This window comes from Silene latifolia, chromosome 3, assembly GCF_048544455.1.
Source record: "Silene latifolia isolate original U9 population chromosome 3, ASM4854445v1, whole genome shotgun sequence".
NCBI lineage: Eukaryota > Viridiplantae > Streptophyta > Magnoliopsida > Caryophyllales > Caryophyllaceae > Silene > Silene latifolia.
The window spans coordinates 34,464,496-34,489,084 of record NC_133528.1 but is presented as its reverse complement, the minus strand read 5'-3'; the positions used below and the strand labels follow the sequence as shown (position 1 = coordinate 34,489,084).

Sequence of the window (24,589 nt, the reverse complement as noted above, 5' to 3'; positions counted from 1 at the left end):
ATATTTTTAAATGGATCAACAACTAATTGCTCGAACAAATATTAACAATACGATAAAATATCAAAACTAAAACAGATAAACCCGTGAATTTCACGGGTCACAAACCTAGTTAAGTCTAAAAAATAAAACACTCCATTTTGGGCTCATGATTCATGAGTCTCAATATTTCCCTCTTTCAAGTCTGACACTCCTACTCAATTGTATAAAGCATATAGGACTAGGCGTAACAAATATGGTTAAATTTGTTGGTAAAATTATGAGGAATAGTAATTCCTACTTTCCTAGATGATTTCAGAATCCGTGAGCACCAAATTTGCTCCACTTTACAATTTCAACTACCAAAAAAAAAACAAAAAAAAAAACAGCAGCACAATCACATCAACACTTTAATCCACAGATGCAGTGTTTTGAGGAGTAAACTCAAACACTCAAAAATCAGTTCATCATCATAATCAAACTATGTCTAAACTCCGTGTGGGTTTGATCTGCGGTGGTCCTTCATTGGAGCGCGGAATTTCTTTGAATTCTGCTCGTTCTCTTCTCCACCATATTCAAGTATTTCCCTTTCTCCTTTCTTCTTCAATTCATTTTCTGTTTTTTAATTGACGGTTTTAAAGGATGATTCATGTTAGCCGACTTGAAATCATTTCGGCATTAAGGCTCTCATCTTGTACTAGTTATCATAACACCTAAATAGCACCTGCACAAATCATTTCAGGTTTTCTATTGACGGTTTTACAGGATGACCCATATCAGCTAACTTAAATCATTTCGTTTTTTAATTGATGGTTGTAAAGGATAATCTTTTCTCTTTTGATTGGATTGTTTGTTAACGGATCGAGTTATTATGATCAGGGGGATGATCTGGAAGTGAAGTGTTATTATATTGATTGTCAGCTCAATGCTTTTGCCATTTCTTCTTCACAGGTTTGCTCAATTCTCATTTTCTATTCCTCCCCAAATGTGTTACTGTTATCAAGTTGCTCTAATTATTTATTTACGGTTTTAAGTGATAATATTATAAACTGTAAAGTAGCAGCCTTTGCTTGGATGGTTTAGTTGGGGAAAGGGTTGAAGCTAATGTTTGTGTGCATATGAATGAAAAGCTTGGTCTCAGCCTTTTTAGGGGTATAAAAGACGGAATTTTTAGTGCAGCAGTTCAAAATCTCGCTATTTTGTTTTGAGAACTCATCTGGTCTACCCAAGTCATATTGAGATAAACCAGCTCATTGAATGAAACATAGAATTAGTGTCAACTGTCAAGGGCTTGTATGATTTTTTTTGGGGGGTGCTACTTTAGCAAGAAAGAGAAAATAAAGGAAAGAAATTTGTAATTTTGATTGAGGCGGGGGGGTCATGATAAGGAGGAAAGATTTATGAGGTTGGACATATCACTTTAGTAATCTTTCTTAAACACTCCATCAAGTCCGATTTCTGAGATACGTTTTGGAGAACGGTCGGTATTAATTGTATCTAATGAACATGGCTCATTTGGTTCAAGAAAAGAAATCATAAATTCTGGAAATTGGGTGTTCAGAATGTTCCATGTGGGTGTTTTGTCTCTGTTGTTGACCAAGTAATCACTGATCATTGTCCTTACAGGCTTACATACATGGGTGGTACATGATCAAAGTAAAAAGAAAATAAATCAATTGCTTACCAGTTACCAGTACCACTATACCATGGGAGACTATTATCATGGGTGGCCACTGGCCACATAGGGTATTGATAAGAAATAACACAGAAAACTCATAATCGGTTTATTTAGAAAGAAAATACTTCGTATAGTTTGTTTTTGATCTCATATAATATCATTTCAGAATGTACATAATCTTATTTTCAGTTGCTATTGTGCTTGCAATCTAATCATGGTCATCATGACTTAATAGCACAACGGTGGCAACCCAAATATTTTGATGATGTAGTAGGCTGTGGCGGTGGATGATATTTAGTGCCTTTATCACAAGAACTGTTGAAGTTAACCTTATTTGATGAGTTGGGTTAAACTTGAAGCAGTAATAGGTTTTTTTTAAAAAGATGTTTAATTGTACGATAAGGAATACTTACTGATTTTTCACTGCTTTGTGATTTCCAGCTCTATTCGAACACACCTGCTGATTTTGATTTTAAACTTGAAAGGTATGTAATATCCCTTTTTAAAATTTTGTCTTTTATGGTCTGTAATTCAATTTTAAAATACTAAAATTGACTGGTGCTCTCAGCCTTGCCCAAGGTTTCCATTCTCTATCAGATTTTATGGATCACCTTGTCGCTTCTGTTGATATTGTATTTCCTGTTATCCATGGCCCCTTTGGCGAAGACGGTACCATTCAGGTGCATACTGAAAGAATTAGAGATCTTTCCAGGAAAAATTTCTCAGAGTTTTAACCATGCATTTAACTTTCAGGAACTGTTGGAGAGATCAAAAATCCCTTTTGTTGGCACAAGGGCGAGTGAGTGTCGCAAGGCATTTGACAAGGTGTGGCTTGTAGTGTCGATTATCCTTCAATAAGTGCAACGACTTCGAAAAATCTGCATTGCCTGATCATCTAACTTACTTTAAAATGCATTATGCGTGCCAAGTAGTCATCATTTGCATAACATTGTCTGGCAAAGTTGTGATTTATTTAATCGACAGTCCTATTTTTGAAATTATCTTTCTCAGAAAATCAATCCTTTGTGTAATATTGGGATAGAATTTACAAAGTATCTCGTGATTTTCTTCCTTACCTTTCTTATATTTAAAGATTTTTTTCCCATTTCCTAATTAAAGTGTGAAATACGTGAAAACGGGTCTAGGCCACACTTACAAGCAGGGGAGAAAGTCCATTTCATAAGCTGAAGTGTTATTCCATCCTAATACCAGGCAATACGAGCACCTCATTGGTTTATAAATCGATCAACTCTCTCCTCTTTTTTCAAGTGTTATTCCATCGGAATCCATCCTGAACATAAAAATTTCTCATAGCTATACCTGATAACCTTTTCAATTTTCTTCTCTCTGTCTTCTTTTTATTAGATAATGACAGCATAATGCTAAGTTGCGAACTGGTGTTTCATAAATCATGTGCAGTATGAGGCTTCCTTGGAGTTGGAAAGAAAAGGGTTTATGACAGTCCCCAGTTTTCTGGTTAAGGTATTTATCTTCAAGTATATTGTTGTTGTTAGTGTTTCTAACTTTCTACTGCCACTACCACATGTCCACATTGATGCTATATATATATGGTCTATTTGATTGTCTATTTACTGTGTGGAGAAAGTTGTTGTAGTTACGGACTTTGCATGCCTATATGATCCAAGGTCTTGTGTATAGCTTTTTAAGTTGTAGCCTGTAGAGATAAGGCCTCAAACTTATGACCCCTGTGTTCAATCTCCATTCTTCCCACAAACTGTTCACAGGTAGGCCTCGACACCTCGTAGGAGTCATTAAGGAAATAATGTGGTATGATATGGATCACCTGATATTATAGTGTTGCTCAAGTTTCTGAAATTTGATTAGTGTTTGATACTTTAATATCATATTGCTGATTAGTATGCTTATGTACATCTTGTTAGGGAGGTAAACGTGATGAAACTGATTTATTGCGGTGGTTTGAGAGAAATCAATTAGACGTCAAAGCAGGGAAAGTTGTGGTAAAGTATGCTTTTGATATAAATATTACAACATTGGGCACCTGTATTATGTTTGTCTGGTATAATATTCATGTATCAATGATCCATTGTAGGTAAAACCAACTAAAGGAGGATCAAGTATTGGTGTTTCTGTTGCGTATGGACTTACTGATTCTTTGGAAAAAGCGAGTCAGATCATTTCAGAGGTATGCTGGAAATAATATAAGGTTGAGTGACATACTGTAAGATTGTTACGCTACGCTTAACAGAGTAAATGTATTATGGCTGGTTATCTCTTCTTCCCAACTATGAAAAGATGAACTTATGCTTGTGTCTGCATATGACAGGGTATTGATGATAAAGCCCTCGTTGAAATATTTCTCGAAGGAGGGAGGGAGTTTACTGTGATTGTCCTTGACGTAGGGACTGGTTCTGACTGTAATCCTGTTGCATTACTGCCAACAGAAGTTAGTGCCAAATTGCTTTTACTGTTTTTTCTTTTATTATTATTTTTGTTTATCTTCCATTTAATTAATATTATAATACTGCATCTCGAGCATACGAGTATAATTGTTGTTGACTTTCAAGTCTCTCTGTCCTCCAAGATACTTTGCAGATGCAGATTACATAAAACATCGGTAGTACATTATCAAGAAGAGTTAACCCTAGAGTGAACTACAAATGAGAACAGAAAAAAATATGGGTACTGTAATAGAGGTTTTTGCTATTGAATGTTGGCAGTTGCATCGCACTTATCTAAAATTTTTTGGGATCAATCGACCAAATACCTTAGGTAGATTTGGGGTTCTTATGTGTAAATGCACCTTGTCAACTTTGGTGTTTGATTTATTTTCCTTTACCATAATGTCATAATATAAAGGTAGATTATGGTTTAACAATGTGAATAGATAAGCACTCCGTAAAATCATAGAAATTGTTACTGCATCACTAATTACTATCACAAAATGCTGCTTGTTTTTTTGCGTAACCAGATAGAGCTCCAGTCTCATGGCGGTTTTGACGTTACAGAGAAGGATGCTATATTCAATTTTCGGAGGAAGTATCTACCTACTCAACAGGTATCCTCTACTATGCGAAAAGTGATACATTGATTTCATTCATCTAAAAACAACTCAAGATACTGTTCTCGTGTAACTCTGTTTTTCGCTGTTGCTTTTCTGAATGACTAGTTCTATTGTGGGGGGTTAAGACATCTTTACCTCTTAAGCTCTAGCAACATATTCTTTTGTCCTGCACTGTTTATCAAGTTATGATGATTTATTTCCCGAGTATGGTTCACTAAGCAAACTGAATATGTTGCTTAACACTAGAATTATCTTTAAATAAATAAATCGTGAATGACTTCGCTCAACTAGGCTGTATTTGTTAGACCAAGTCATTGTCACCAAGAATTTGTGAATGACTTCCAAAGTGGATGATGATGAAAACAGCTTTTCTGTATATTTCTATCTGAGCCTTTCACATTTCACAGGTTACATGCCATACCCCCCCTCGTTTTCCAGTTGATGTAATAAAGATGATCCGTGAAGGGGCCTCACAGCTATTTCAACATCTTGGATTATCTGATTTTGCTCGCATTGATGGCTGGTATTTACCAACACCTTCTTCAAGGATGCTGTGTAGAAAAAGTGAACCTGGAGAAGTATTGTTCACAGATATCAATCTGGTGAGCGGTATTTTGAAGCCTTTGTTTATTTTATTTTTCTTACTTGCGCTATGGTTCATTGCACTAATTTGTAATACTTCTTTCAACTAATCAGATCAGTGGGATGGAGCAGACTAGTTTTCTATTTCAGCAAGCGTCAACGGTATGTAGAGGCTAGTAAATCATGTTTAGTACTCCCTCCGTCCCATTTATATTGTCCCCATTTGACTTCAATGGTCAACTGACTTTGACAAATAGTTTCTCAAAATATACAACAGTTAATTATTTTTAAAAACGATATTATGAAAATAGTTGTTTTGATAAATCAAGCGTGACAAATGTGTTGTACCTCAACTAATGCTTGGACCAAAAAAGTCAAATGGTAGCAAAAAATTTGTGACTAAGGTAGTAACAGGGAGATGTAAAGTACTCTGATAGATTATGTTGCATGTTGTTGTGGACTCTCTATCTCTAGGTGGGATTTTCCCATTCGAAAGTCCTTCGAAGCATTCTTCAGCATGCATGTTCACGATTTGCCAGTCTAGCATCCTATTCTGTGCAATCACACTCTTTGCTTGGAAGGCAGAAGGAATCTTTGGGGAGGGAGCCAGATAGTAAAAGAAGTGATGTTCGCAAAGTCTTTGTACTCTTTGGAGGGGACACTTCAGAAAGGCAGGTCTCTTTAATGAGTGGAACAAATGTTTGGCTTAATTTGCACACCTTTGATGATGTAAGTAGTTCTAGCTAAGAGTTTTGAGGAGAACTGATTTGCATAGAGTTCGTTTATTGAGGATATTGTACATTTATTTGAAAGCAGAGATAGTTAAATGAGGTTCAATGAGAATATAGACGCAACAAAGACAAAGTATAGTTTGTGGTTGGTTTTGTTTGAGCTTTATGATTTTAAAAGTTGAATTACTTTTGATGCAGCTCGAGGTGGCTCCATTTTTGCTTGCGCCTTGTGTGGGAAGTATCCTGGATGGTGAATTGAACTCCCGACATATTTGGTCCTTGCCGTAAGTATGCATTTCTTCAGTTAATCTTTGTTCACCTGAAAATCAAGTTTTACTTATATTCAGCTATCTCTTGTAACCTCTATTGTTCCCTGGTATTCTTCTAACCGACTGACTATCAGAGATGTGTCACTTGTTTGTACGTTTCTTAATACTTGTTCACACCTTAGGTATCCTCTTGGATTTGTTTACGTGTACAAATTTGCTTTAGTTGCTTGCTGATAATGCATTGCTTTTGCATTGTCAAAGTTTATAGAGATTGATGCTGATATTGGCATCTTGCACAATCTTTTCTACGGTACTTTTCAATTTTTGTATTTTCGTGTGTTTGTCTTTCACTGTTTTAGTACATCGGTTTGAGAAATTCAGTTTTCATTCTTCTTTGATCATATAGGATACCGTCATCTCTTTTAATTATGTAGCTGGGGGACGTGTTCGCTGTTGTTATAGTATCAACACTCCACTACTCCAGTAATATTTATCTATTTGTATCAAAATACAGACATATATCATATATGTGAACGAACCCTTACACAGTGTTTAATGGGGAGTACATTCATCACTTCAATTGATGTGGTCTATTTAGTGGTGGTTTGTGAGAAGTGATTAGGCAAATAAAAGCGGGTTTTGGAGTGGTTTTGTGAGCATAATTGAAGAAATCCCGATTCTAATCTTGACTACCATGATAATCGATTTTGGACAAGAACTGTGAAAATCAATGGTGAAAATGGAAGCCTTGCCCCGGTAGGCCCATAAATGAAAGCCAAAGAGCCCAAAAGGAAGCGGGTCAACAAATGTATTTGGTTAGGGATTCATAAGTGATTAAGGACTAAACACTAATTTTTGGACTAATCATTTTTTCCCCTTTCCCAGGTTTTGATCTTTAATACTTTCATTAGACTAAATTCATTTGCTCTTCTTGAATTGTTGTTAATGATTAGGGTGGTTATTGTATGCCGATTCATCATTATCACTATTTATTGGGAAAGTTTAAATCTATGAAGATTGTTGGGAAGGTGTAAATTAGCCAGGATAGATCTGTTGACATCAAATTGATTGGGAAGGGCAAGCGATTATCCCAAGTATCTTTCTCTAATTGTTGCAAATTCATCTCATTGTGTGTTAGTTTAATCTTGTTTTTGCTTTGTCTTTAGATTTAGTTAATTTGCAAAATCATCCTTCTTTAGGGTTCGACCCTTGCCTACCACTTATTACCTGTTTAATGTATCGAGTAAGGTCTTATAAATTGTTAATTTGGCAGCTTTAGTATACGACGGTTAAGGCTTGGCATCTATGTACTTATTCTTATTCTCCCTCACGAATTTTGTCTTCTGATAATTGCATGGTTGTTCTGGGAAAGTTTTATAACAATGGTTGTTCTGGGAAAGTTTTATAATAATGGTTGTTCTGGGAAAGTTTTATGACAGTGTTGGTCAAAGTCTATTGGCACTTAAGAAGCCTCTATAGTAGCATCTTGAAATATTTGTTAGTAAGTGGCAATGGGTAAAAATAAAAGGAGAACAAACTTCAAGACAATTAAATGCTCATATCAGAAGAAATACGTGCTTTTATCAGGATTACTGAGCTTCAGATATTTTTGTACTTTTATTTCTTGCTTATGTTGTCCTTTTACCTCATAGACTTTCCTATTTCTGTGCTATATAGTTACTCTCTTGTTCTGAGGCACACGACTGAGGAAATTATAGCTGCATGTGCTGAGGCAATGGAACCTGAACGAGCTGCGTTGACTTCTTATTTGCGGAAACAGGTGATGAATGATCTTGAAGAAAGCTTGAGGAAGCAGAGTTGGTTTACTGATTTTGATGTACCTGATGGATTGCCTGTAAAGTATTCTCTGGAGGATTGGATCAAACTCGTAAAGGAAGTGCAAGCAACTGTTTTCATTGCAGGTTTACCTTTTGTCATCTTTATTGTGCAGTGTCTGAGACATATTTTTGAGATGTGCGTCTTACTTGAGAAAGGTGCGCCTTGGGCACACGCATAAGCCCAAGGCCCAGTGAGGCACTAGTCAAAATGCCTCGGTTGGCTTATGTGCGCCTTGTAGATGAGTCGCAGTTACCGCGGTGCATACTATGCAGTTTCCAAAAGATTTCTCTCGTGCTTTTGTTGCACCCTTATCTGTGGCGCAATATATATCCATTGCTTTTGTTGCAGATAATTTAATATTGAAAATGCAAATTTATGTGCAAAAACAGTGCTCCTCGTGTCTCTGAGGTTCATGCCTAGCGCGGTTGCACCTCTTTGCCACAGACACTTCACTGGGCCTCGCGCCTTTTTAGAACTATATCTGCTTTTAGTATATGATATTTTGTGATGTACTTCGTTATCCATGTAGTGAAGATTTTGGAGGGGTTGTCCATGACTTCGCTGCGTAGAAGATTCTGTCTCTCATCTTTATCATTACTGGTACTTGCAGTAATAGCCATCTCCTTGTTTGATTGAATCTAGTTCATGGAGGCATTGGAGAAGATGGTACACTGCAATCTTTGCTGGAGGCTGAGGCAATTCCATATACTGGTACTTCTGAAAACTAAAGTTTCTTGGATAGGAATTATGGCTACATTTTTCAACCGTGTGTTCAATTCCCAATGAAATTTAAGGTCCTGGTGTGATGGCTTCAAACATATGCATGGACAAAGTTGCCACTTCGCTCGCACTGAAGCATGTATGGTGACTTTCCTAGCTAAATTATCCGGCAATACTATAAAACTTTTCTTTGTACAACACAATTGAAATTATCTTTTAAGAATTGAAGAGTGAAGACCACCTTATTCTAAGGATGCCATTAACTTGGTCGTTTAATTTCAATAAAATTTACGAGTGTTTATTAATTTATTTATTTATTTATTGACGGTTGTCATACAGATTCTACTTTACTGAAAAATTGTTTCAAAATCTATGAAGATATTTATATTTAGTGTAAAGCATAGTGTGTGGCTCACCAAGGTGATGAGGGCCCGTGACAATAAGGCACAAGGTGCGAGGCAAAGGCCCACACCTCATAGACACGAGGCATACTGCTTTTGTAAAAATAGTATTTTCAAAATAAAATTATGTGCAACAATATTGTTTTTGGATTTTAAAGATAGCTAACATTTAAATGTGTAAAAGCTAGAATTAACTGGGCAAAGATAAGGGCATATTGAAAGAACTAGAAGAAAATACATAGAAATTGCATATTAGTGCACCTCATTAGCTGCGCCTTACCTACAATGCGCCGAGCATTTTGGATAACGCCTCACTTAACCTTGGGCTTGAGTGTGTGCAAAGCTCACTTTTTTAAACTTAAGGCATGAAGTAAACTTAAAGAACAGTTGTAAGAACATCTTTCTGAAGAGTTTCTTGTTTTCCAATGATCAATAATCAAGATGATTGTACAAATTTAATCTGAAGACAATTGTCTATCAGCTTGCAGAATATGGTGTTCTTACCATTGACAAGGAGGTTAGGAGGAGAGCGGACCTTGTGCATATGCCAATTCCTGAAACTTGGCAGGACTTGATCACAAGGCTTCAATGTGAAACTTTGTGCGTTAAACCTGCTAGGGATGGATGCTCTACTGGTGTTGCAAGACTGCGGTAGGTGCATGAATTGCAAACTCTCATTTCGGTCTGTCTGGTTCTTCTGCTGAACAGAAGATTTTAGACTAATGGCTCTTGTGTGAAATGAAATCCTAATCCTGGCAATCTGCTATCTTGTGACCATATACTGAAGCTGCGTGGAAGACTTGGGAATCTATGTGAAAGCACTTGAGAACCATCTTATAAGAATTCCTGCCAACAGTTTTTCGAAGGTATTACGTCCATGAGTTTCTTTTGAACCTTCTTACCATATTATCTCCAATTCTCCAGTACCTTCTTCAAATAACAAATGATATTCAAGATACAGTATTACAGTGTTAATGAAAGCGTGTTATGTTTTTGGTGAAAGACCTTCTTTCAATGCTGGGAACACACAGAACTTTAATCTATTTGGAGAATTATCTATGTATTTCAAAGTCATATACAACTTCTCTGGTTGCAGGCACATGGGACGATTGAGATGCCAAACCCTCCTCCAGATCTTTTAATTTTTGAGCCTTTCATTGAGACAGATGAAATTAAGGTTTCATCCAAATCACGGTGCTTTACATGGGAAGGGCGAAGCAGGTGGGTAGAGGTGACTGTTGGGGTAATGGGAACACGGGGGTCAATGCATTCCTTGACTCCTAGTGTGACTGTCAAGGAATCAGGAGATATTTTATCTTTAGAAGAGAAATTTCAGGGTAAGATTTTCAATTTAATATGCATCTTAAGATCCCTAACAGCACACATGACACATCCATGTAACCATTCTTGACTGAAAATTTGCAAGAGTTGGCACATGAGCAGAGAATTAACATCGACTTTGTCTTAATAATTTTCTTTCTTTTATAGCTGCTTATTCCAAGTTTTTGTGCCTCTGTATTTACTTTTTTAGTTTTTCCACCTAAAAATGTCTGTTTCTCTATACTGTCTATGTTTCGGAAGGATAAGCAATAATGTTGTCCTGCTATATAGCTTTAGAGTTTAGACTTGTACTGAACTTGACTGTTTGAAATTCAATTCTGGTAGGTGGAACTGGCATCAACATTACTCCACCGCCAGCCTCGGTGATTAGGTATGTTCTGGCACTTTGGGTTGTGTACTTAGGATTGAAAGTCTAATTATCGTTCAACTTCCCAAAATTTTTTGTCTTCACATTTAAATTTTTAATACACTCAAATTCTATAGTTAGATATCTGCGTAAATAGAAAATTCTTGGTGTTGTGCCGGTGTGCCCATGACCGTCTAAGAGGTGTTCCATCAGGTTCTCAAAAATTCTTATATGTGAGTTTCATCATATTTAGCTTTTGCATGTATGAGAATCAATAAGTTCATTATAGCTTAGTGGTGAAGGCTCTCACACATTTCCTCTATATAATCCGTTTAGTTGACCAACTAAAACTGTTTGGAGGGCTTAACTTTGAATTGCTGCACAGGCCTCCAAATCATTATGAGCATCCTGGTTGTATCCTTTTGGCAAATTGGTACAATACAAAGCTCTATTAGCTGCCTCGATGGCTGAATAACTAAAAATTGTTTTGATTTTACCACTTAGAGAACTAAACGGATATATATTTCCAAATTTCCCTTCAAGCCTGTTACTTTCACACTTCACTTTTACTACGTGTCACATGTTGGCATGATAATCTCCTCTGACACGGCACTTGATTTTAGGCAAAAAAAGCTTATTTTTTAACCACAACGTAGGCGTGTATAACACTTTCATATGCACTCGTATCTGACACTTGAGATAACAAGTCTTTCACATCTCACACGATGAGCCGAATGGATATTAAAACATGGGTAGCTTATGTAGTTTCTTCCTGTTTGTTAACTGACGTGTGCAATATCTTTGTTTCTTATATAATTTCCTATTGGAACTCTTTCTTTATCTTTCTTGTATTTGTTATCTTTCTCATGATAACTTTTTCTTTGTCGCAGCAACAAAAAAATGATAACCTTTTCTTTGTCTTTCTTTACTTCCTCCATCCACTTTTGAACTTTATATTTAGAGCATGTTTGGCCTCGATTGTCAAAAATGAGTTTTTGTTTTTCAAGCTTAATTTTTCAAAAGTGTTTTTCAAAAGCAGAAGCAACAAATAGTTGCTTCTATTTCTATGGGCAAAAATATGGATTTTTAGCTTTTAAGAAATTTTGTTTAACTTTTAGAAAACTATGTGTTTGGCCAAAAAGTGTTTTTGAGTCCAAAAGCACTTTTACAAACTAGGCCAAACACACACTTAGTGCGTTGTCCATCTTTAAACTTCCTACTGATAAATTTTCCTCGTTTTATCTAGTTTATGTGGCTAATATGGTCTTTAATCCCACGTCTTCTCTCAGCTTTTGTTTTCCACCACGTAACATAAAATTTTTTGCCATGGCTTTCCTGTTTATTAGCCATGCATGATTTATATGAAGGTACAAATAGCTAGTAAATGACGTCTGGGAAGTTCATTAATGCGTTTATGAAGTCATATGCATTGAGTTACCTAGGTGGCTGTTAGGTTGCCTTAGCGAAAACATGGAAATGGAAAATCGTACGAATTGCAAATTGTAGGATGTTTGGTTGCTCTTTTTTGGAAAGATTTGGGGAGTTGGCAATTCACATGAGTTCTTGTGTATACAAAATGGAGGAATTGGTTTACCTATTCTCCCCTTTGCTAACTAGGAGTTCACATGAATTGCATTCCTACATTATGAATTGTCATTTCATAGGAATTGACAATTCCCAATCAACCAAACAACTTCCTAGTCGCAGATGTATAGGGGTCTTATTATCTCTTTTTACTCCGTGGCAGTAAATTCATGTGGTAAGTTTACTTTTTGTTACTTCCGCTTTACTTTTTTTCTTGTGGTCTATATTCTCTTTATGAGTCCTTTGTTCGTTGTAATTGTGTAACCATTATCACCTTTGAAAGTTTTTTTCCTTTCTGATTTTTTACTCAGTCAGGATGCATTGGATAGATGCAAACAGCGCATTGAACTGATAGCCAATGCTCTTCAACTGGAAGGATTTTCACGAATTGATGCCTTTGTTAATGCTGACAGTGGAGAGGTGCGTGTTTTGATTTGGTGCCGGCAGGCGGCAGTTATATCTTGATTCTTGGCATATGATCAACATTAGGAGTTGAGTTTTAATTATAAAGTATTATACATATTTTCCTGCAGGTGCTGGTCATAGAAGTGAATACTGTGCCTGGAATGACACCTTCCACGGTTTTAGTTCACCAGGTAATTGATGAATCAGTCATTAACTCATTCTGAGGCCATTTGGTTTGATGCTGCTAAATCGTCAATGAAATACTTCTAGTTAGAGTGTTTGACGTGGGAACTCATTACTTGCAAAATTTCAAGGCTTTTGTACCCTCTAGTACCCCGCCTCATGTCGCCTTCTAGACGTTCAGTGTTAAAAAAAAAAAATTACCGGTTTTGATCTCAGAATGGGTCTTTGCAGCAAAATTCAGTCGTTGCTCCCCAATCTAGGCCATATTCTACCCTTTAACTTGAAATACACCCGTCTCATATTCTACCAAAATACATTGTTACCTGGTAACCCATATGTCTAACTCGTTTGACATGTCTACTAGAAGCTCAATCTTAGTTTGACCCCTTGATGATGATGTGGCATGTGTACAGGCCTTAGCGGAGAATCCTCCAATGTATCCTCATCAGTTCTTCCGCAAACTGCTGGATTTAGCTTTGGAGCGCTCAATGGTCAAAACCCAACTAGCTGTTTAATCTTACTTGAGGAGAGCGACAAAAATAAGCATTTAGGTGAGCATGGCTCACCACAGTCACCAGTTGATTTATTGAAATGCTGGATGTGGGTTGTAAATTGTAATCTGTAAGACATTCCTGTTCGGTCGTGGAGGCCTAAGCATATAAACTGATGCGAAATAGTCTTAAACCTGTGTTTCACAAAATGTATTCATTGATTTAAAAAAGTTTTCAAAGTGGGTAAACTGGTAAAGAGCTGAAGTGAACTATAATGTTGTATTTACGTCATCCCTCACTATGGTAGTAAATATCAGTTTTGATTACAGTGTATTGGTTATCGGTTTATTGCGGATTAATCCCCTATATACTAAGGCGCTGTTTGGTAAACAGCATATTGGCCAAATTTTAGCATATTCAAGGCTTTTAGCATGTTTGACCAATCAATATGCTAATTTTAGTGTTTGGTAAACAAAGATATTGAAACAAAGATATTTGGGGTCAATATCTTTGTTTTACAATATCTTTACTTCTGCAAAGATATTGGTTAGCATATTGTAAAATAGGAAATTTTTCTCCATTTTACAAAGAAAACTAACAATCTACTAATCGTAATCTGCCAATTACCAAACACTCAAATCAATTCTGCTAATTATAATATGCTAGTCAAACCTTCTGATAAAATCTGTCATTTATAATCTGCTTTTGCAATCTGCTTATGCTGAAATTAATCCGCTATTTACCAAACAGGGCCTAAATGAATAGGAAAAGTTTCAAGCTTTCCCGCCTAAAACACATTTCCTATTTTGATAAAATATTTTATTTACTTTCCTATTTTGATATAATCCCTTATTTAAATTTTTTTTCTAAGAATTTTTTATATATATATCATGACATTACTCCATTTTTTTATTAGATTTATAGCTCTCTTTTTTTTTTTCTAAAAATAAAAACTCTATAAATACCGCGCATTCATTGCGCGGGATCTAAACTAGTAATCTCATTAAATGCGGCTATTTTCCCGCCTAAAACAAAATCCCTCATCTACTTTCCTATTTTGATATAATCTTCTATTTAAAATTTGCTTACAAGTTTTTTTTGTGATAAAATTTCCGTCCTTTGTAAGATACTCCAATTTGTAGATAAAAGATGATGTGCCATTAAAAAAATTATAAAACAATATCATTAATTTTGTGTCAAAATATTTTCTTTAAAATACACCAATATTTTCTTTAAAATACGTCTTTTATGCCATTGCTTAAATCTCTTGATCAATTTTGTTGTTTTGAATTTTTTTTCTTCAAATCAAAATATATTGATCAGAAATGTCAAAAAAATACAGTAATAAATTGTCAATTTACAATCTATATAAATAAACTGTTTTTTAAAAAGTTAAACTCTGTAAACGTAGTGCATGCATTGGTGGGGTCTATACTAGTTAAATAAGCGACTAAACTATGTTAGTAGAGGAAATATATAGTAGTAGAATTGAGAGTACTAAATATAGATATAGGCATATAGCAATGATCATCATCGTGACTAAGTAAAATTAACAATAATAACATCGGGAGTACGGAAAATAATAGTAATAGGCGTGCGAGTCGTAAAACTACAGTAGCAACAAATCAACAATAATAAAAATAACAATTGTAGCGGCAATGGAGAAATTAACAATAATAACAGTTGGACTAGTGAAATTAATAAGAGTAACATGGGCCATTATTATCAGTAAGTAGATTCATGTGATCTGAGCTTTATAATAAAGTTTTCGAATTTTGTTTTAAAGATTATGAGCTTTAGTATAAAGTTTGTGAGTTCGTTCACCTAAATATTATGCTCAAAATATTATAATATAACTCAAACCCATTACATATAAGTTCAGTTAAATTTGAATCTTTACGTTAAAAATTTAAAATATAACTTCTAAACTTTAAAACCATGTCTCCTCTTTTCTGTTGCAAGGAGTAACTCTGGACCATATAAGAAGGTCTTCAACCCTAAGAAGAATTCCTAGCCATTGTTGTTCAACTATTTTAATCTACACAAATTCTCATTGAAGACGGACACTATCCGTCACAAGCTGAAGACGGATAGTGCTCCTCTCACAATATGCAAGTGGCACTATCTATGGGGTGCTCCATTTCTCCCCACTTGACCCCCACTTGCCTTATTGTGAGAGAGGCACTATCCGTCACAAGCTTGTGACGGATAATGTCTGTCACAAGCAAGACACTTTGTTTAATCTAAGGGTTAAATTTAGAAGATAAATAGGACAAGTACAATAAGGGTTTGACTTTTCACTAAGAAGAAAGAGGCGCGGTTGTATTGGCTTCTTATCAGAAGCTCAGTTACATATTAGGTCTAACATAGTACATCAAATGTATGTTTCCTTTTTCCATTATGGATAAACCAACTAAAGTGTAGAAACATGATATTTACAACTGCGAAATTTGAGCATTTGTTTACATTATTTGAATAACTTTTAAAAAATACACATAAGCTCAGTTTGTGGGTATATTGTGTAATTTTAAAAAAACAAAGATATAGGGTAGAATTCGAAAAATACAAAGGTGCATGGTAGAAAAAAAATAATACAATTATTCTCTAAGATTGTCTCACCATTTGATCCGATAAACAGATCAAGCGGGTTGGCTGAAGGTCTAGTCATTTCGAATTACAAGAATTTGGGTAGGGATATCTCGAGTTTGAATCATTTTTTCAGTGTATGGTTGTCAAGTTATTAGATAAAGCGGGTTGGCTGAGGATCTGGTCTTTTCAAATTGCAAGAATTTGGGTAGTAACATCTCGAATTTGAATCATTTTTCAGTGTACGGTTGTCAAGTTATTTACCGTCGGATTAAATATGGACTTAAAATTGGATCAATTCGGATCATTCAAATCGGTGGCTAGGTCTAATCACCCTGAAATGATTCCAATTTCTAGTACAAATTGTACAAACTTCCAAAAAAGAAGCTAAAAAAAATGCAAGTGCGGTTGGATGCAAACTGTAAAGGGTGTTCACCTATGTCAACGCCACTTCATAAACCCACCAATCTTCATCAATACGACGTCGTATCCACCCCTTAACACAAAACCCTTAATTACAATTTCAACACAAAATTTCCCACACACAAAAACCAACCAAAACTCTCTTCCCCCTTGAATCTTTCTTTCCTCCTAAAAATCCCACAAAAAAAAATCCCAACTTTCAAGCTAAAACGACAGTACCCACAACATAAAACGACATGCAAAACGGTGGGGGAAGCAGTAGTAGTAACAACGGAGGGGGAGAGGAGAGAGTACCTTTGTCGGAAGTGGTGGCAGATTGTGTGAAACGGTGGTTTCATGATACTCTTAAGGAAGCAAAAGGTGGAGATATTAACATGCAAGTTCTTGTTAGTCAGATGTATTCTTCTGGTTATGGTGTTCCTCAAGATCTTCAAAAGGTCTAATCTTTTCTTCTAAATTTGTTTTAATTTTTGTTTTTGTTACTGCCCATTTTCTGTTTTTGCTTAATTTTGAATGTACGTTGTTGGGTTTATGTCGATTTCGTGGTTGTTTTCGGGTTTTTGTTATTAATTTTGGTTTGATTTTCTGATTGTTTTTTCGGGTTCTGGTTATCATGATTGCGGTGTTCCCAAAAGATTGTATTTTTTGTGCGCAGAAATTGACATGAATTTGTGTTTGTTTTGTTGGGGTTTTCGAGTTTTGCTGCTCTCTACTTGTGTAATTATGTCTAGTGTTGTTTTGAGTATAAATTGTAAGGTTGTTTATTTTGAGTTGGTGGTGTTTTTCATTAGAATGGTGTCCCCCTAAATGATATGCCAAGGGTTTGATTTTTATATAAACTTCGGGTTGATTTGTGTTTTTGGGGGGGTGTGATTGTTTTAGTCGATGCCTAGCATTGTATTTTCTCTGAATTTGATGCATTGTATGATTGATTTTTTCACATTAATTTTCCTTTTCTTTGAGTGGAGATTGTTCTAAATATTGATGGGGGGAGGAGGGTGTATCGATGTTCGTGAAATTTGGTCACTTGCCGTTGGAAACATTATTAATTTGCCTAAAAATTTGATTTGTCAGCGTGATTGTTCATTTTCTAGTAGTTTATCATGTATAAAAGTGTGTAGAACCATTGCAAATAGATCTTCTAATGAAATGCTTCAATGGTTGAGCATACATTGCAGGCTTTGAACCTCCGGCTGTATTTTCAGACTGTTCATGTTCTCGCAGTTTCTTTTTGTTTGAATCCTGTTGAGACTGAGATTATGTTTGCGCTATTTTTGGATTTCAGGGAAAGCTATGGATGACAAGGGCATCTAGGACCCGTTCATCAGTTTGGAGAGTTAGCGGGAAGCGTCCTGGTATTCTTGTTCTTACTGACAATTTGTCTTATCTCTGTTTATGCTCCCTTGTATTTCTTCTTACCGTTACCGGCTTTTCACTTTGAATAGGTTATAATGCCAGTGATTCCGATTCTGATTCTGATGAATTGATGGGAAGTACTAGCTAAGTGAGTAGTTCATTAAACGTTCGTACCTAAGTGAGTTTTTTGCCTTTTGACCATGACCTTGTCTTGATTTTCTCAGATTTAGCTGTATATTTTCTTGCATTGCTTCCTTTCTATATGACAATCTATATTAAAGAGGCTAGCACTATCGTAGTTTGTGCCCAAAGACTGCTACTTCCTGCCTGTTGATGTAGATATTTGTTTACTCTGCTAGATGTGCGTGAATTCAACATCCCATCATGTGGTTCCATTTCGTCTCTTCAGATTAGACCATTGTATTCAAATAGTGAAACAAATTGGCAGCAAAAGGTTAGGTAACTTGCAGAATGTAAAATAAGGAAGGAGAAGTGCGAGGATGAGTGGCAAGGGAAAACAGTATTCAAATGACTAGAGAGAAGACAGTAAGAAGGTGCTTGTACTTTAGGCTGATTTTGTGAAGGCCTTACCTTTGGTTGAATATGGGGGTGGGGTGGGGTGGGGTCGGTGGAGGCACGTAGAAGGGTATAGGTATGGAAAAGATTGACAGGAATGAGCTTTGTTTGAATGCTGACAGGAATATACTATTACCACTATCCTAAATTTTTTGTTCCTATTTGACTTTGGAGATGTCAAACTTGATCTTTATACTCTTCAACTATGTACAAGTACTTTGTATTTATTGTCATGCTCATTTTATGAAAACAATTATTTTGATATTATCGTTATTAAAAAGTTGTAATCTATATTGTGATTTGTGAGAATATGGGTCAAATTCGATTTCATTTGACCATTGAATTCTAAAGGGGACAAAATAAGTAGGATGGTGGGAGGAATTTCTAATGGGTTGGTAGGTGGATAGGGAAATTGAAAGGGTGTCGTTGGCAAGGTGAGTGATATGCATGAGCGGTTGTTGGTAATTCATTGTGGGTGTTCCCGAAGTCTATATGATAATTGTTGCCTTGTCTGGTAAGATAAAATTAGTCAATTAGGTAATTCACTTCTCACTGTTAGTTTTAAAGGGAGAGCGTGTATAAATATTTTGATTAGAGATAATCCTGTTCAGAAGTTCACTTCTCCTGCTCCTTAGTATGTTCACGTCGATTTGTTGACATGGTTTCTTATTAGGAGCCTTCGATTTTTTGTGTGCAAGAAAATCACTAAGGCGCTTTCAGTTTTGATGCTGTCAGGTTTCGAATCTAGGTCATGAGTATCTTCACTAAATGACTATCCACTCGATTAGATAACATTTGCTATAGGGATCCTTTGATAGAAGTTCACAACTTGCTTTCACAGCAATATATTACACCTTTTTTTCTCGTGTTTCTTAGCTTGATTACTGCTGTTTTGTGTTCATTTTGTTTCTTAGAAAAGAAACAAAAATAACATTATTAAGAAGAAAGTAAACAGAACAAAGTGTTTCAATGTTAAAGAATTATAAAAGGTCCTAAAGCACTTGGATAATTGAATTTGGAATGCCATTGCGGGTTCCATCTGGCCTCAGGAGGAAAAGGAGAAGAAAAATCTTTGCTGATGTGCTTTTATTGCTCTTTATTAGTCTTCGGGAGTGACTCGTATTTTCTATGTAACATCTTGACCTCTTTAATATCTTTGGGGCCGTATAACTTGCTTAGCCTCTTTTGGGCCAATGACGAGAAAGGGGTAGGAACCTCTTTTGGGCCTATGATGAGATAGGGGGAGGATTGATCAAGGACACCCTTATGACGATCATTCAATCTAATTATCTACCCTTTTTTGGTTAATTTAAACTGTACCATAACATGTTTATCAATTATCAAATGATGCTTTAGACTTTTAGCTCCAATTCTTGCCATTTTGTATACTGTGTTGTCTTTAATTTCGATTTATCAACTCCTCGTGTAACCTCACCACGAGAAATGTCAGCTGGATTAGTGTTAATTTGGGTTTTGAAATAAATGAAGGCATACTCCATTGAGACATTTTGTTGTTGTCGGTGCTGATGCTGTTAGCCTGTTCCCTTTAAATCAAAACTAAATCTTGGTTGAACTTGCTTCTTGTGCTTGCAGGTAGTATACTGTCCATGCTCAGCAGCTCATGTATGCTCTCGAAGGCTATAGTCAGTATCCACCCTCGTGTATGACTTTAACATCATTCATATGAAATTTCTTTCTTACCGATCATGGAGTGTAAAGACGCTACAAGTCGTGCTTAATGAACATCTTAGCTAGATTTTGTTCCAATTAACTTTAACCAGCTCGAACTAGTGGAGTCGTGGATTATTAGTTGGGTGGTGATCTTATATGTTCGGCAAGTTTGTTGGATAGAGAATACATCTCCAAATTTATGCACTTCCATATAAAAGGCCTTAATTTTACATGGACAAGTAGCCAAAACAGTTAGGACTTGATATTGTGAATACAAGATTATGTCTACCCTAAATTCTGGATGCATAGTTCTTTGGGTGCAATGGTTACATCAATCCTCAAGACTCCAGTGGTTTTGGGTGTTGGATTTTCGATGTTTTTTTTTTCCATTTTCGGTGGAGTACGTAGGATGGAAATCATGGAATGAAGGAAATTATTTCACTAAAATGTTTTGAGCTTCCTGCGTTGTTAAGTTATAGTCGGTCTGTACTATTTTCAATATGATTTGCATTTGCATTTTCATTGTCAACACGATACATTGATCTACTCCCTTCGTTCCAATCATCATTTTTTTTTTTATCTTTGATTAAAACTATCCTCACAAACAATAAAAAAAAAAAAATAATAACAGATTGAGACGGAGGGAATATACTCGTCGATAACCTCCTTTCTGTATTTGTGGAGGAGTTTAAAGAGACAAAGAGAGGCTCAAATTGTTTCAAACCCTACTAAAAAAAATCAGAAGTTGCAAATTGGCATTAGCTTTACGTCTACTAATGTATGTGATATAAATAAAGCTAATTAATTATAAAGAGTGGACACTGTGTTTCCATTATAAATTATGATTGATGAGTTCATCTTGATGCAACGATAAGTCTTTTTATCTGTATAAAAAAGAAAGGAAAAAAAAAGTTGTGATTTCGTAGACTTTTTACAAAGAAAATAGGTGTAAATAGTATTCCAAAAGTTTTATTCCATACATAATAATTACATCTTGTTCTAAATTTGTGATTAGTTTGTGAGTTTCTCGTAAACTTGCACAAATTATTCTAGAGTAGTTTATAAGGGCATTAGCAATAGATAAACCCCAAATGAGGTTTGTCTAATGCCACATCACTCAACACACAAACCTCTTTAACAACAAACCTCAATACAACAATAGACAAACCTCTTAAATGTAGACAAACATCATAAAAGTATACTACATGGGGTTCACTATCACTCACAACCAAAAACACAAACCTGTATACAAAATTGTAACCATTCTCATCTATGAACCTCAACCCCCATTCTCAACAATAGAGAGGTTTGTCAACAAACCTCTAAAAAGTACACAAACTTTTTTTTGACAAACCTCTATTGTTGATGCCCTAACACCTTGCGCACCTCATTTAATAATACCTTAATAATTAAGGGGTGGAAGCCTAGAAGGTATTATAAGACCGTCTCAAGCGATAATCACTGATAAATATGATGTCAGGATTTTTTTTTTCATGTACACCATCCGTTTGTGAAAAGTGTTTATAACTAACCGAAAAAGGGTTGAAGTGATGTTGCAAACATATTTGTGCTATATATATCATACGAATTTGTTCAATCCAAAATACTCCGTTCACGACTCCAAAAATCAATTCCTTTATAAGGAATTTTGATTGTGATGTATTATCTTTTTATGGGCTCATGATGAATCAATACAACTTATGGGTAACAGGTGCTTTAAGGACAAATATGACGCTGATGAAATTTGAAGTCAGGTCCTTAATATTATCTCTCATAATTGTCCCGGTTAAGTTAGCTAATATTTGCGAGTAGTACTCATATAATCATATTCCATTTACGTATTTCATAAGCTCGTCGAGGATGATAGAAATGACATTCTATTTAACCTCCTCAAAATTTTAGTCACTATGAGATGTGATTTTCTACCAACATGCCGAAAATAACCTTGAAAAATAATGAGTTAAATAGTTTTTTTCCTTCTTTCTAGTATAGAGTATAAAAATCTCAAACATGATTACCTCGAAGTTTATCATATTTTTTAAAAACAGTTTTAGATTTGTATTATTTTTCCGAAATCATTACAAAATATTGGAGTGTTGCCTTTTTTTTTTGTTCAATTTTTTTTGTACACTTAAAATTAAAAATGTTACGAATAATATTTAAACTCAGGGAAACAAAAGTTGAAAAATAAAATGACAACAAAAATGGAATAATTGTAAAATTTTAATTTGCCAAAAGCATAACTAATACAAACGAAAAGCATAATATATTTCTTTTTTTTTAACAAATTAATTCTTTTATCTCCAACAGTAAGATAAAATTAGGTTTTAAGCCGTGAAAAATCACGCGGCAAATTTGAATAAGAAAGGAAAAAAGAGACAATTACAATTGATAAGGTTAGGTTAAGCCGAGGGTGAGGTGAGGTGAGGTGAGCAGATAAAATGAGGTGAAATTTTAGAGAAGTCACAAGGGTAATAGTAGTGAGGTTAATCAAATGGTATGGAAGTCTGGAAGGTGGTGAGACCGTAAGATTTAAGAAGATTAAGATGGAAAAGAGGAAGGAAGGAGGAGACATGTTGGACGGGTGCGAGAATGGAAGATGTAGAGAGGAGGGGGTGACTGGTGAGGTTGTAACTTGTAAGGACGGTTGTTATAGTTGTTAATTGTTATTTGTTAATAAACTATTTAGGACTTAATGTTTTTTGTATCTTGACTTTTTTTTTACGGAAAACATAATTTGGCGGTGTAGGATACAAAAATGTAAATGTTAGGTGCCTTAGAACAAAAAACAAATATGTTAGGTTGCCCATAGTTACAAATTGCCTAATTGTTAAGTAATTTCTTTCACAAAAAAAAAAAAAAAAAAAAAAAAAAGAAAAAAAAAGGTACCCAAAAACATGATTTTTAAGGGGTAATTGCAAATTAGTTATTTTCTACACAATTACACATATAATGATATAATGTTATTGTTTCGAAAAAAACATTTATATACATTATTGTAGATACCTCGTTTCTGCACCTCCCGCCAAACACCCAGTGATGATTGGGCCGCATGTTTGGTACACGGAACGATTTATGACATTTCGTAAGTTTATCGTCAAGTGATAGCTCAAATACTTGTGTCTACCCCTTGGTCGTCATCTACGCGTCATTACGGTCGTTTTGACAGTAATTAGAGTTCATTTGGAGTCCGGGTCAAAAACCGTTTTCATTTTCTAATAAACCGTTAAAATGCCGAGTCGAAATGTTCTGGAATATTCCGGATATTTCTATTCCATAATTTTAATATTTTCATCTTTTGGCAAAATATATCCCGAAATCATATTTTGAACAATAAGGAAGTTGAGATCTACCGTAATTCCATAACAGAAACGCGGAAAATCTTTCTTCCGCAGGAGGAAACTTCTGGGGAAACGACGCAGCACCTGCTGCGTCTCTTCCAAGGGCCGCAGTGGTTGTTGCGCCTCTTTTCCAGCTCCTTTTTGCATATTTTAAGATCTTTTCGAGATTTATTTCCAAAGTTTTACCGTAACCCTAATTCCTCCGTGTGATTAGTATAAATAGGGACCTTCGTTCCTCATTTCTCACGCGAGTGTCCGCCCTTCTCTTCTCCCTTTGCATTCTAAGACCGCGCTCTTTGCTTATTGACGTCTACGTGCTTGATCAATCGACCACGTAAGCTCGGATCCTTCTGAGTACCAATCTCGTTTGCATGACCGACCAATTTGACCAACTCCACATCAATTAATCAAATCAATTTAATCTAAATTCTCTTACGAGGGCACTTTCATCATACATTCGAGTCGAGCAATCACTAATCGTTAACTTAGTTAATCTCGTTTTGTCAAACATGTAAGTCTGAGGGTGTAAATCCCATATTTCATTATTATATTCCATTATTGTATTTTATTATTGTATGAATTAATGTAAGGTTTACGTCGAAAACATGTTTAAAACCGATTTATAAAACCCTTTTATCAAACCTATTTTCACGGATTAATAGAAGACAGACGTCGAGAAGAAACACAGCAACTGCTGCGCCCCTTCGAAGAGTCGCAACAATTGTTGCGCCTCTTCCTGAGGCTGCCGCAGTTTCTGCCTTTCTTCTTCTTCCTTTGTTCTTTGTTGATTCATCTCTTTTGTTCCATCTTTTCTTATTTTTCATGTTTCATTCACTTAATAATTTTAATACATAATTCATAATTATTTATCACCCTTAATTTCCGACTTAAATCCCAATTAATCAATATTTGCGGGTTTTCGTCATTAAAATCAAACCCGGATTTTAGAGATTCAATTCGTTCATATCAAGTCTCTGGAATTCGCCTATTGTATATTTTCATCTGTTTATCATCATCTAACCTAATTAATTTGTATTAAATAAAATT

At 35.4% G+C, this 24,589-nt stretch overlaps 2 protein-coding genes across 6 annotated transcripts; both read left to right on the top strand.

Annotated features, from left to right (window-relative positions):
* The first annotated feature begins 124 nt into the window (after positions 1–124).
* On the top strand, positions 125–13,915 carry LOC141647542 (uncharacterized). Of its 4 annotated transcripts, XR_012545759.1 has the most exons (25): positions 303–555; positions 856–927; positions 2,096–2,139; positions 2,223–2,334; positions 2,408–2,479; positions 3,074–3,136; positions 3,556–3,633; positions 3,726–3,818; positions 3,960–4,079; positions 4,605–4,691; positions 5,105–5,299; positions 5,394–5,441; positions 5,754–6,008; positions 6,209–6,294; positions 7,957–8,201; positions 8,761–8,829; positions 8,913–8,977; positions 9,721–9,890; positions 10,027–10,105; positions 10,336–10,576; positions 10,905–10,950; positions 12,591–12,685; positions 12,822–12,930; positions 13,044–13,106; positions 13,512–13,782. XR_012545759.1 is itself a non-coding variant. In XM_074455763.1 (24 exons), exons 1-24 carry the CDS (start codon positions 460–462, stop codon positions 13,611–13,613), a joined length of 2,610 nt encoding a protein of 869 aa, XP_074311864.1. In that variant the 5' UTR covers positions 125–459; the 3' UTR covers positions 13,614–13,915. The 4 variants fall into 4 exon arrangements, 3 of the variants coding, with proteins under 3 accessions (XP_074311864.1, XP_074311865.1, XP_074311866.1); XM_074455763.1 differs by lacking the exon at positions 12,591–12,685 and having other exon boundaries at positions 125–555; positions 13,512–13,915; XM_074455764.1 differs by lacking the exons at positions 12,591–12,685; positions 12,822–12,930; positions 13,044–13,106; positions 13,512–13,782 and adding an exon at positions 12,294–12,408.
* Positions 13,916–16,591: 2,676 nt separating this feature from the next.
* Positions 16,592–20,565, top strand: LOC141647541 (uncharacterized). Of its 2 annotated transcripts, none has more exons than XM_074455761.1 (4): positions 16,592–17,035; positions 17,884–17,953; positions 18,044–18,132; positions 20,124–20,565. In XM_074455761.1, exons 1-3 carry the CDS (start codon positions 16,835–16,837, stop codon positions 18,100–18,102), a joined length of 330 nt encoding a protein of 109 aa, XP_074311862.1. In that variant the 5' UTR covers positions 16,592–16,834; the 3' UTR covers positions 18,103–18,132; positions 20,124–20,565. The 2 variants fall into 2 exon arrangements, with proteins under 2 accessions (XP_074311862.1, XP_074311863.1); XM_074455762.1 differs by having other exon boundaries at positions 16,625–17,035; positions 18,044–18,102.
* Positions 20,566–24,589: the final 4,024 nt, after the last annotated feature.

Bases quoted from the DNA above. Each gene is read 5' to 3' on its own strand.
- LOC141647542 (XM_074455763.1), top strand. From the start codon at position 460: ATGTCTAAACTCCGTGTGGGTTTGATCTGCGGTGGTCCTTCATTGGAG. The intron at 5,442-5,753 runs GTATGTAGAGGC...CTCTATCTCTAG, and splicing joins TATTTCAGCAAGCGTCAACG to GTGGGATTTTCCCATTCGAA. The intron at 8,978-9,720 runs GTATGGTGACTT...ATTGTCTATCAG, and splicing joins CTTCGCTCGCACTGAAGCAT to CTTGCAGAATATGGTGTTCT.
- LOC141647541 (XM_074455761.1), top strand. From the start codon at position 16,835: ATGCAAAACGGTGGGGGAAGCAGTAGTAGTAACAACGGAGGGGGAGAG. The intron at 17,036-17,883 runs GTCTAATCTTTT...TTTGGATTTCAG, and splicing joins TTCCTCAAGATCTTCAAAAG to GGAAAGCTATGGATGACAAG. The intron at 17,954-18,043 runs GTATTCTTGTTC...CACTTTGAATAG, and splicing joins AGTTAGCGGGAAGCGTCCTG to GTTATAATGCCAGTGATTCC.